Below are 12,927 nucleotides of genomic sequence, written 5' to 3'. Positions count from 1 at the left end.
GTAGATTTTTTTTAAGGTCCTGGTGATTGATCTGGAGTGATCTCCACATTTAGAGAGAATTTAGATTTCCTGAGGGGATATTCAAAAGTAGTAGACTCTGAAAGGTTGTCACGGAAGCATGTTTCATAATTTTCAGGTTTCAACTCCAAATTTCCATTTTTTTCACTGTCACATTCACTTAAGATGAAATCATTCCCATAAAACCCACTTTTTGTGCTTTACTGATGGTGGGTTTATTTTACTAAACCCTATATTGAAACTTTGCTTAGCAACAGAAGAACAATAGAAATTGGCAGAAGCCAATTTAAGGCAGTTAATTATCCAGAAAAACAAATATTTACCTGGAAATTTGTATCTAATATACAAGGCTCTTTTTATTATTCTGTGTTCTGCCTCTAAATTCTAAAGCAAGACTCTGTAATTATTATGGTCAGGCAGAAGGGAGGGGAGAATGGCACCTTTACACCCAATCGGTGCTGCTCTAAAATGTTACTCTGCCCTGCCTTCTGCCTGCATCAGACTGACATCTCTATAATTATTGTCCTGCATCAATACCACCTGTTTTTTCTCAGGCAAGCTGAAATTTTTAAAGCAGCCTGGAGTAGCCAGAAGAATATTCATTAAAAATAATAAAAAGAGACCCTCTAAATATGAATTAACTCAGGATTAGATCTTGAGTTGGTGTAAATCAACCTAGACCAGTTGAAATCAATCAAGCTATGCTCATTCACACCAATTCAGTATCTGGTCCTGAATTTTTTTAATGCTTGCTTAGATTTGACTCACCGGAGATGCTTTTAGTTTTGTGCCAGAGACAGTATTGCCATGGATTTTTTTTCTGTGAATATGTTTTTATAAGTACATCTCATAACTTTTTTATGAGGGGGACTGCATAGGAAAATGTACAAGTGAGAGCAGTTTTCATTTTACTTTTCCCACATCAATTTAATTCCCCTCCTGTTTTCTTTGAAGTTGGGAAATAGGGGGCACCATTCATGGGGCCCAGTAGGAAAAAAGTTTCCTTCTCTTATCCCACTCCCATTTTTTTCCTCTCATCTCCATGATGCACGCTTCCTTGTTTTTAAGTGGGAATGCACTACAAATTCATGTATCCCTCCCTTGAATGTGTTTTCATATTTTCCTGCTCCCTTCAGTTAAAAGGAAAACAGATGGTTCATAATTTTTCACACTTGATTTATTTTGTTGTTAAAAAAAAAGAAAAGAAGAGCTCTGGCCTGTGGAAATCTAAAGAGCAGTATTTAGGCCCTGTACCACTACTTGCTGCTAAAATCCTTTTGTCCTGTTCTTAACTGGGTGTTAGGATTGCAGTCTGGAAAATTGCCAGCATTAAGATTCTGGAGCCGTAATTCCTGTCTTTGCATAATCCTCCCACTCCCACCACCTAGAATATATTTATGTCATGCTCTTCGTGGAATTGTGCTTTATTGTTTTCATTTATTAACAAAACACATTTCGTTAAAGCTAAACCATTTAATTGAGATGTTGATCACTGTTGATAAGATGATTATGTGATTTGTTATGCTTCGTGGTGTATACAGATGTGCTGGAGGAAGATGAGGAAGAATCTGATAGAGAACTAGAGCGACAGAATATTGAAGAGCTGTATGACTTTGTGAGGCATACACATCAGCAGGAAAATCAGTTGTTGAGGGAGGATGTACAGCACCCTGCACTTATTCCCATATTGAGGCCATACCAAAGTGAGGCTGTGAACTGGATGCTGCAACGGGAGAATTTCAGAAGCATCTCTACCAATGGCAAGTATTTTGGACTAAGCAATATAAATGTGATCAGTATAATGCAACTGAGGATTGATTGAAATAAACTATGATCTGGCCTGTTTCATTAGCAAAGGTCTATCCATGACGAAGCTTTGTTTACTACTTAATTTTTTATTATTAAAGCTTTAAAGGTGTTTTTCAGATGCCCTGGTAAAGGTATTGTGGTATACTATCCTTTTATCCATGTTTTATTTTGGGCAGGAAACTAATATAAACATTGACAACCTGGATATGTTAACTTTTATTATTATTGGGTGTTACACTACATATTACAAAATTATGGAAATGCTTATGATAAAAAAGCATTTAACTCTGAAACAAAGTGGCTTCCTATAATTGGTAGCTTAGCCACGCTTTTTAGTTTATTTTGGGTGACATGCTAACTTTCCGTGCCACTGTCCATTACTCTTACTACAACAGGATATTTTTTGGAGTAGAGTTCTGCATAAATTTGTGAATATATGATCAGCATAAAATAATTTTCAACATGAAGTCAGGTATCCAAGTTGTAGTCATATTGCTCTAGAGGAAAAGGCAATCAGGGCTTGTAGTAGAGATGTTATCTTTTATTAGACCAACAAGACCAACAAATATTCTTTAATTGCAAGCTTTTGGGCACAAACACCCTTCATCAGGCACTGGAGAAAAGTTTGTAAAAGTTCTCCGGGGTAGAAATGAAATTTTTAAAAATGAAATCTTCATATTTTCCCAAGCAGGAAGCAACTGTGACCACCTGAAACCTGAGCTCCTGCTCCTGCCTTTGTTTCAAGGTAATTGGCATCATCACAGATCCTCACAGGAGGTGAGAGCCTTCATACCAGCGATAAACTGACTGCCCGGAGGAGTTTTCCATCTATTGACTCCTCTGTGAAATCCTGCGAAATACAAACTTTCATTTCTACCCAGGAAAACTTTTACAATCTTTCCTCCAATACCTGATGAAGGGTGTTTGTGCCCGAAAGCTTGCAATTAAAGACATTTTTTTGCAAAAATCTTGTTGTTTTAATAAAAGATATCATCTTTACTATGAGTTCTGATTGCCTTTTCAACATGAAAGTATTTTAAGGACAGAGTTTCAGGGTAAGGAGCCTATAGTGCAGTATAACATTGCTGACCAGGAGGCAGTTGAGCAAGATGGTTGGCTTAAAAGTACTGGATTTTCCTCTTTTTCTCAAAATATCACATTGTTGAGCACTTCTAAGGTGTATATTATTAATAGAAAAAAAAATCATAGTCATTATTTGATCTTTTTTCTATAGAAAATACTCTTCATTTTTTATGGCGAGAGGTCATCACTCTAGATGGAGTGAAAATCTACTATAATCCATTTATTGGCTGGTAAGTAGCATCTGTTCTTGGAAAAACCCTAAGCATTCTACTTTGTTAGAATTGTTTTACAAGGTTTCTTGTTTAGTTTCTTTACATAAACCTGAGGAACATAAGATAAGCAAGAATGATGCTTTTTAAATCAGAACTAGAACTTGAGCTGTAAGATACTTAATTTCAAAATACAATGTGAAACGTGCTAAAAATGCCAAATAGATAAATCTTAAGTTACATGCATCAGTGTGTTCACTGTAATTTATTTTTTTTTTACCTTGTAAGTAATCTGGTTTTTCAATGTTCAGTTAGTTTACATTGATTTTTTTTTTTTTTTTTTTTGAGACTGCAGCTGTCTTGCTTTGTCTTGAAAGTTTTAGAATTATCAACAGAAAACATGGTTGTAGGGGGGGGAGGAGGGACAGGAGGTGCCTTTTTCCGAGGTAAATATGGTTACTAGGATTACTTTAACAGTTCGTGTATTTTTAGAAGTGAATCTTGTTTGTTCATGTACTATTATCTATATTAGATTTCAAGCACTTTATTGTCACTTTTTGAAAAAACTATGTTCCCATATTTGTATTTTGTTTAAAGGTACCACCAGAAGAATTTTTTATATTAAAATATGATCCCCTCTATACATATTAGTTCTGCAGAAATGTATTTTCTTTTATTCTGAACATGTGCTAGTTTCCTTGTCACACTGGTCATCAAAGTGCTAAGCTTGTCTTGGGAATGTTTTTTGGTTTTTAGCCTTATCCGTGAATACCCAGTTGCTGGGCCTCAGTGGCCTGGAGGAATTCTGGCTGATGAAATGGGTCTTGGGAAGACAGTAGAAGTACTGGCTCTTATTCTGACACACGCACGGCAAGATATTAAACAGGATGCTCTAACCTTACCTGAGGTGAGAAAACTAGTAGATTCTAAAGAAGATGAGTGAATGAGCAGTGCAGGGGTAGGGCAAAGAGATGTATTCCTAATGTAATATGCACATCTGCCTCTGCTATTTAGCTTATTGCTTTCTGTAAAGCTGTAAAACTACTGTGAAGGAAAAGATCAGTCTTCATATTCAGTTCTTGATGCATGACTAGTAGACTGATACAAGTAATAATAACAATTTGTACTGTTTGTCATTGGATGTGAATAAAGAATAAAGGCTCAGTTATCTGAAAGTTGGCATATAGATTTACTCTTAGAAAATGGGATGAGAAACTTATAGAAAATCTAATTAAAATCTGTATTTACTGAGGTTTATAACTGAAAAGAATGAAATGTTGTTGTGGGTATAAGAACACATATTCCATTGACTTTGGGTTTCCTTTATGCATTTAAGTGCATAGTTCTGATCAGTGTACGCTCCTCTCATTGTATATTATACTTTAATTAGATGACTGTTACAAAACAGTAATGTTTCTGACTACATATGTTAAAAACTTATAATAGCTACTGCTGGGGAGAAGATCTGTCAGTGATGCCTACTGCTAAATATATTGACCATCAGGATTTTGTTAAGTATTGTAAAAATCTGTTTTCATAGATTTTTAGGCTCAGAAAGGACCTCAGTAGATCATTGAGTCTGACCCCCTGCCCTGGGCACGAAAGAGCTCTGGGGTCAGATAACCCCAGGTAGGTGCGTGTCTAGTCTTCTTTTGAAGACCTCCAAGGTAGGGGAGAGCACCACCTCCCTTGGAAGCTCATTTCAGATTTTGGCAACCTGTACAGTAAATAAATTTTTCCTAATGTCTAATCTAAATCTGGTCTCTGTCAGTTTATGGCCATTGTTCCTAGTAACCCCAAGGGGTGCCCTGGTAAACGGAGTATCCCCTGTTCCTTGATTCCTTCCCTTGCCCCCCATGAATTAGTAGACAGTTACCAGATCCCCTCTCAGCCTTTTGTGGAGGCTGAAGCGGTTCAGGTCCCTCAAGTTTTATAGGATAATGTATTTTTTGCATACCACATGCTCCCAGGTAAGCCATGCACCTTGTTTTTGTGAAAGCAGAATGAAAAGAGACTTTTTTAGGGTTAGGGCTGCATGGAGCAGGGACAGAGTCCAGTCTTCAGCTCACTCACCATCCCTTTCTTGTTCAGGCAAAAGCTGTAGTTTTATCCCTTTTATAGCTGAACTGGCTGCTATTACCTGTGCAGGAAGGGGAGGGGGAATGAGCTGAAAATTAGGTTCAGTTCTGCTCCTGTTCAGCTGTAAAAGAATTAAAACTGTAGCTGCAGGTGAAGACTGGACTCTGTTCTTCTCTTTCTGTGGTCACTGTGGGGAGGGAAAAGAAACAGCGGTCATCTTACACGCTTCTATTCTGGGAAGTAAATCAGATTCCCCCCTTAAGATCTTCACCTCCAAGTCTGCAAGACTAATTTTGGGGAAAAAAATGTGTGTGGTATGCAGTGTTACAATATGGTATGTATATTGTATATGGTATTTGAGTTACAATACCATGACTTTTTATAAACGTGTATTATACTTATAGCACATGGTCAATATACAAACAGTTAATTCTTTAAAAATCCAGCTGGGTGTCAGACTGTCAGGATAAGGATTTAGTGTTTGGGAGTCAGTTATGATGAGTAGTCTATGGGCAGATTATTTCATAAGCTGTAGTAGGTTTTTTCCTTCTCTCTATAGGATTTTTTTCTTCATTACAGGACTTTGGATAGTTGAGCCCAAACTTACTGTGTGCAGTTATGCCTGCCATTGATAGGTATTATTAATTGCCAGCAAATTCTCTATTTGGGAGTCCTTTTTTGAATGGGATGTTAATAGCCAGGGTGACTTAATCTCAAATGTTTTTGCTGGAATGCTCCGTGTAATCATTTTAAGTTGCCAATATTGCTGGCACACCTCTTCTGTCACAAGTTCCAGCCCCATAGGGCTGCTCCTGTTAGCTTAGGTTTCGTTAAATTTCAGACCCTGACTTCACAGGCCTCTGACTTCAAACTTTAGTATAACATGCAAAATGAAGTATTTTGAAGGGAAGAGGTATCACTTCTTGAAGATTGGAAATAGCTCTGCAAAAAAACTCCTAACAAGGGATAGAAATCTCCTTGTTGAAGTTGTTCCAAAGAGGCTTCATTTATCAGAGGAAGCTTGGAGATTAGTACAAGACTTTTGGTACCATACCAACACACAGAGTCAGCTGCTGCCTTGATAGGTTCTTTGATGTTGTGTATCACAATATCTAAATTGATTACAATGACTATGTATTAATATTTCCTTTCCATCTGAACCCCAACCACCACCACTACTTTTTGATCCAGTGAAAATTTGTACAGAGTGGTACTGTTTCAGCAGAAAAAACTGAAAGAGACCCACCCTAGAATCCCCAGTAGTCCAGTGGTTAAACTACTCTCCTGAGCAAAGGAGATCCAAGATCATGCCTTTGCATTCAGAGAGAGAACGGGTTTGAAACTGGGTCTCCCTGAAAAATGCCATCATTGCTGGGCTCTATAGTAGAAGGCAGATGACATCTGTACTATCTTCATTTTATATATGGCGCTAAGTGTCTCTGTAATTCTAGCACAAAAAAATTGAAATATTCTAAAGTACTGAAATGAAGCATTTTATCATTTCTGAGTTTAAGAATTTCTTTCAAAACTATTTGCTTTAACAAAATATTGTATGTCCAAAAATTACATATTCCATAAACAAATTGAGACAAGAGTGTTGCTTCTGGAGCCTCTCTCTTGGTGACTCCGCCCTCCTGTTATGGCCAACTGCTTGCTTACTCGCCTTCCATGCCTTGATCTTGATTGATTGATTTGTAATTAGCAGGAGGCTGCCCACTTTACATGCCCCAGTGCCACGGGGCACCATCTGCGGCTCCTTTTTCCTCCCCTACACTGCAGCCCAAGCCTCGCAGATGGTACTAACGTGGTATTCGACCTGGGCCCTGCTGTGATTTGGCTCTGTCCTTGCCTTCTCTCAGGGGCTCCCCACTGCCCGCCCTCTTGCTCTGGGGCTTCCCGCTGCTCCCCCCCCTTGCTCTGGGGCTTCTTGCTCCTCGTGGCCCTCTCTCCAGGCTCCTCACTGCCCCCCTTGCTCTGGGGCTTCTCCCAGCCCCCTTGCTCTGGGGCGGGGGTCAGTGCACCCCAAATGCTGTGCCCTCTCTGGTGCCAGGTTCCCTATGCTACCATGGAGCCCCTATGAGGCCTCCTCCAACCCCTAATAGCCTCACCTGGTCCTCCGGTCAAACAGTGAACACAAAAACACAAAGCCCCTGGGCTATAACATAAAAAGCTAAACCATCCGGCCAAAAACATGCAATCCGTACCGGGAAATACTCCAACCCATAGCAGCAATCGGGACGCTCATGCAGTCGGGCTTCTCCCCTCTGTTTGCACTGGCCGAGCTCCCCCTCCGTTGGCCGCCAGAGGGGAACTGCCCTCCTGGCCTCACGCGTGGGCTTAAGGAGGGCCAAGCCTGCCCCTTCCTGTCAGCTGGCTCCACCAGTTGCCCTAGCAACCAGCACCTGTGGCTCTGGCTGCCCTGGTAACTGGCAGCTGAGCCTCCCTCCTCTTGCCACTACGGGCCTCTCCCGAGCTGTTTCTGCTTTCAGGCGCAGGGCACCTGAGTGCTCTGCGACACAGAAAATTTGTCAAAAATTTGCTCCTTTGTACTGACAATTTTGCTACTTATTGTGGTATTGATGTCTTTCATGTTTTCCACTTCTACTCCATTGGGCTGGTGCTCAAAACAGCTCGTACAGAAAAAGTATAGGGTAAACCAAATTGGGACTTTGAATGTTAGTGGAGCCTAAATATTATGTATTTACTGTTTTAAAGTTGCCCTGGATACAATTTATGCCTGTTGCATGGGTGTTTCCCAAGGATTCAGTTCTTTCAAATTCGTCCCACAGCCTAGCAGCGGTTACATTAACCTTATAATTGTCATGTCTTCAACAGATAGGTCATAGCACAGTGGACATGGGTCTCCTACATATCCTTACACCTGGTAGTTGCTGCTAATGAGAAATATATAACCACACCAAATGACACCAATTTTTTTTAAAAAATCTGATTTATTCAGAAAAAAACACTTGGAGATTCTTAAGTTTTTAGGCTATCTAATTATTAGTGGCACATTCGTTTACTGAATTAAAATATCTCTGATTTTACTGAAAAAAATGGGTGCAAATAATAGAATCTATAGGGGCAGTTGCATTCTACTACAGCCAAAGCATGATAGCCTAAGACAGATTTAATGCCGTATCTAGTCTTATAATAGAAACTATGCGGATTAATCTCCACGTTTACAAAAGGGATTTTCATGAATAGCTTTTGGGCATATAGCCACTCTATATTTGTCACACAACATAGAAAAATATGAACCTCACAAGGTCATCTAGACTCAACTTGTTCTCAAGGCAGGATCATTCCTGTCTAAATCATCCAGACAAATCTTTGTCTTGGAAGAAATTGAAGTGCAAGCTACAGAGGTTCCACAGCCTCTCCAAGTCATCTGATATAATGCTTAACTACTGAAAATGCAAGACTATACTTGCTCCACTTGCTGGCCTAACTGAAATCAGCTTGGGTATCCAGTTATCTAGGGCTGCAACACAAGTTGTGAGCTGAACAGACATCCTTGCTGCTTCCTGCACTCCTGTTGCTCAAAAATATGTGCATGACCAAACCTAGTCATCAGGATTGCCAGCCAACCCCAGAAAAAAAAATTTAACTGACAATTTGCAAACTTTTTATTGACATGTTTTTACTGATATTTGTTTTATATAATGTCAGTATATTTATTTTGCCAGGGCCTGCTCTGTTGCCAGGCCGCACTTAAAAGAGCTGGGTTCAAATTTAGAGATTTAACGAAAGTTTTTTTGTGGTAAACATTTTACTGACAACCAAAAAAAAATTGGGTAGTTGGTAGCCCTGCTTGATTGCAGCAGTTCTTTTACATGTGCTGCCTCTACCCCAGAGGTCCCCTACTCACCCTGTACCCTGATGATCCCAACTGCATCATGTACTGTGCTGTCCCCCTCCAACCCAGCTGACCCCCTAGCTTTACCTTTCTTGGCCCTGCTCCCCCTGTCCCAGCATGGACCCCCAAAAGAAAACTGCCTGTGACCCAGCAGTATTACAGTTAGCCAGGAGGACTTGGCAGCAATGCATGGCTTGGGGGAAGCAGTCTACAAAACCCTGAGAAAAAGGCCCCTTGCAGGGTGCAACCTTCCCATTCAGACACCAGCTGGCACTCAGGCTATGCTCAGTCTGTCCATTAGCTTGCCTTCAGATTCTTTCCAAGTATGCTGAATCAAGCTCCAGTTGCCTAGTGTTTTACAGATGACTCAGGTTTGTTGGGTTGTTTTTTTGTTTTTTACAGATTTTATGGACAGATGTTTCTAACCTATCTTTTTTACTGACTGTAAATTGGCACCCTGTTCATTGCAGTTTGTGACACATTATAGGGGAGGATGCCTGTTTGTTTATTGCTTGCCCTGGGAATCCCCCTGAAGGGGAATTCATTGCTGTTATGTCCCCACCTGGGTCAAGTGGGGAAGCCTTCCTGGTTTCGCCCCCTGCTTGCAGATATGCACCCAGTATCAGGACATGGCACCTAGGGCCGTTGTCCCTCAGGATTAGGCCCCTGAAGTCCTTGGAGTGGCAGGGACCTGACCCTGTGTGATGATGACTCCAGCAGCATCATTTGTGTTTGGCAGCTGATCCGCAGGATCAGCCATGCCAGGACATATCTCATCATAGGTGATGCTACAACAGAACTTTGTTTGTAAAGATGCCTTTACTCAAAGAATATCTCAGAAATGCCTATGCTAGCTCTGGAAGCAGAGGTGATATAGCCACTTGCTACTATAGCCAGTTAAATCTGTAGCCAGTAAGAGCGAATTAGGTTGGGTACTATGTTACTGTGGTAATAGCATTAAATTGCTTCCTGTTCTGGGGCTAGTACATTTAGAGCTAGCTTGGGGTTATCACTGTACAGCACTGTATTTGGTATATAGCATATACTTAGATTATGGTAATCAACTGTCCATAGTAGAAAAGATTGTAATCAGTAAGTTTATGCTGCTAAATAGAACTCAGTGCACGGTGTTTATGATCTTGGGCTTCCTACTCTGTGTAAAAGGTAAACTAGCTGCTGTAGGGTACACATAGCAATAGTTTCTTCATGTTATCACTGTTTACCCTCTCAACAATACACACTCCTATAGAAAATGACTGGTTTCACTCCAGTGACCAGGTTCTTGCCGGCACAATCTTAATGAGGTTCTTATGTGTTAATCAGAGACTACATTGGGCTTCATTTGCTTATAAGGATTTGGTTCTTGGTTGTTGTTACCTTAGGTTAGAAATTGGGGAGCTGTAGGTCCTCATGGACCATCTTACACTGTATTTTACCCACAGAAAATATCTTTCAGACTATGACCCTAAGTCCTGTCCGGATGGTTACATGCTTCTGTTTTTTATTGCTTACTGACATCTTTTTCCCAAATGGCACTCTGATAAGGGGGTTAGAAATAGATTGGATGCTTTACATCAGGGCTGTCGGGCTGTCCAACTTCTGAGCAGCCAGGAGCTGTACCACATGGGCCACAGCACCCTCCCAGGCATCCCTCTGACTTCCCCTTCCCACTCCCACGGATCAAGGCAGGAAGAGGAAGCTATGGGGAGAGCAGCACCTAGGTGAGACCCTATGCACCATGAATTAATCCTTTGTGGGCTGCATGCAACCTGCAGGCTGCCAGTTGAACAGTTCTGCTTTAGGGCTGTCCTAGAGTTTAGCTTGCTTAGCCTATACAAGCAAAGGCTGTGGAGGGGCAGGATGGCTATCATAAAAGCATCAAGGATGAGCACTAGAATACAAAGCTGTGCAAATTAAAGAACAATACTGGCACAAGAGCAGGTGGGGTAAATGAGCTGTAAATAAATATAGGCTGGAAATTAGAATAGTTTTCAACCATCAGAGAAGTGAGAGTTTTGTGTCGGGGAAGAAGAGTGGGGGGGGGGGGTTTGGAACAGTTTTTCAAGAGTTGGATGTTTGTAAACAGAATATATAAATTACACAATTCAGTTTTCTCCAGTTTCAGGGGACTGGGGTTGAAGATCCAGGAGGTTTCATACATTCCTTCACTGTCCCTAAATTTAGTCTTTCATTTTCAGTGTTGTTTTTTGGAGCAAGTGCCTTGTTTGTACCTTTTATAGATGAAGTGATCAGCTGATATCAATTCGGAGACTGTCCAGATGGGTTTTGTGTTTTGTTAAAATCATTGTGACATAACTAGTCTAGATCTCTCCATTTCAAATTAGGTGTGCTCTAGTAGTGTGTAGGCAGTTTATTCAGCTTCTTTGTAAAAACGTTCTCATTTCAGACATCTGCAAGGCAGGCATGGGGGAGAGGTGTCATCTCATACTTTTTTTACAAAACATACTTTCATGGAAACATCAAGGTTTGATGCTGCTTTTGGCAGAGATTTCTTGCAGTTTTTCTTTAGCTAGACACTAGGCGTCTACCTCCTTAGATCAGTTAGTCACCGTGAGTAGAATTTTCTATGCACAAGCACTTATACCTAACTGTAATTGGAGTTCTTCAAGATGTTTTTTCTGCCTATATCTGTAGGCGTGCATATGTTTTTGCAGTTACAAAGTCTTGCAATTCTATCTTTCTTCAGTGGTAAAGGATGTGAATAGGTGCTAGGGTGCTACTGCCCCTAAAGACTCTGTTCAGAGCATGTTTACTGAATATGTCTACTGCATATCTCAAAAGAACTTCAGTTATGGGATAAGTATATTTTTTTTCACTTTTTAACAGTATTTTATGGGGTTATTGATTACTATGAAACATAAAATGTTTCATTTTTCTTAAATAAATACTTTTATCTCTCCAGTTGATAGTGTGTACTTATTCTGTTGTTAGTCCACTAACTGAAAAGACTAATTTTATAAAACTATTATGTTGGTGTCTGTGACATTATTGAATATTGTTTGCATTAGGGTAAACTAGTGAACTTCTTTGTTCCACCCCAACCTAATGAAGGAAGCAAAAAGAAAAGAGCAAAGAAAATAGAGCTTAAATTGAAGGAAAAAATACAGTATCCCAGTAAGTATTTTTGGAGAGGCATAATGTTTGTTTATAACATGCTTACATCTGAAAGATCTAAACTTTTCTTGTTGAGTACACTATTGGCAGTTTGGCAGGAGCTCAGAGATTGTTCTTGACTGTATAAAATGGAGCAATTTGATTGATGCTTTATTTGACCAAGTACCTTGTTTGCACATTCTGTGTTACTGGCTCCCCCTCTAAATATTAAAGGTATTGTAAATTAACTGGAGATCAGCTACACATGCAAAATAGCTATTACGCCATAAAAAGCTCTAACTGTCTATAAAGTTAGACCTTGAAAATGTGTACTAACTGTATACCTGTTTGTTATCAAGCTTTAATTTGCATGTGTAGCAGTATCTCTTCTATGACTGGGAGCCGCATCGTCCAGGTGACGGCGCTCCCAACCAGAGTGGCGCACTATGCCCAGCATGAAACCTCCAGGCTCTAGAGATCAAGGCAACTGTGATCCCAGGGCTCAGGAATGAGTGAAATCCCTGAGCCCTGGGGATTGCAGCTGCCATGATTCTTAGGGTTCAAGGGCATATGAAACCCCAGGACCCTGGGGATTGTGGCTGGCACTATCCGTGTGGCTATGGGATGCAGGAAACCCCTTGGGCCAAAAGATCACTGCAGGGGCAATTCCATCCCAACCTGTAGGGCCAGAGGATTGCTACAGGGGCACCCTCATGGCTGGGAGCCCCTCAGTTGTGGTGCATGGGGCTCCCAGCC

The 12,927-nt window shown here is 40.6% G+C and overlaps 1 protein-coding gene across 2 annotated transcripts in view; it reads left to right on the top strand.

Annotated features, from left to right (window-relative positions):
* The window catches only part of SHPRH (SNF2 histone linker PHD RING helicase), a 98,004-nt gene that overhangs the window by 8,481 nt on the left and 76,596 nt on the right, over positions 1–12,927 (top strand). For both annotated transcript variants that reach the window (XM_090040998.1, XM_090041004.1), the window contains exons 4-7: positions 1,560–1,778; positions 3,062–3,140; positions 3,876–4,026; positions 12,087–12,192. In XM_090040998.1, coding sequence (XP_089897124.1) covers positions 1,560–1,778; positions 3,062–3,140; positions 3,876–4,026; positions 12,087–12,192 — 555 coding nt within the window. The remainder of the gene's footprint in view (positions 1–1,559; positions 1,779–3,061; positions 3,141–3,875; positions 4,027–12,086; positions 12,193–12,927) is intronic.

This window comes from Crocodylus siamensis, chromosome 1 (genome assembly GCF_052110815.1).
Source record: "Crocodylus siamensis isolate JL-2025a chromosome 1, ASM5211081v1, whole genome shotgun sequence".
Taxonomy (NCBI): domain Eukaryota; kingdom Metazoa; phylum Chordata; order Crocodylia; family Crocodylidae; genus Crocodylus; species Crocodylus siamensis.
This window is presented reverse-complemented; position numbering and strand designations above follow the sequence as displayed.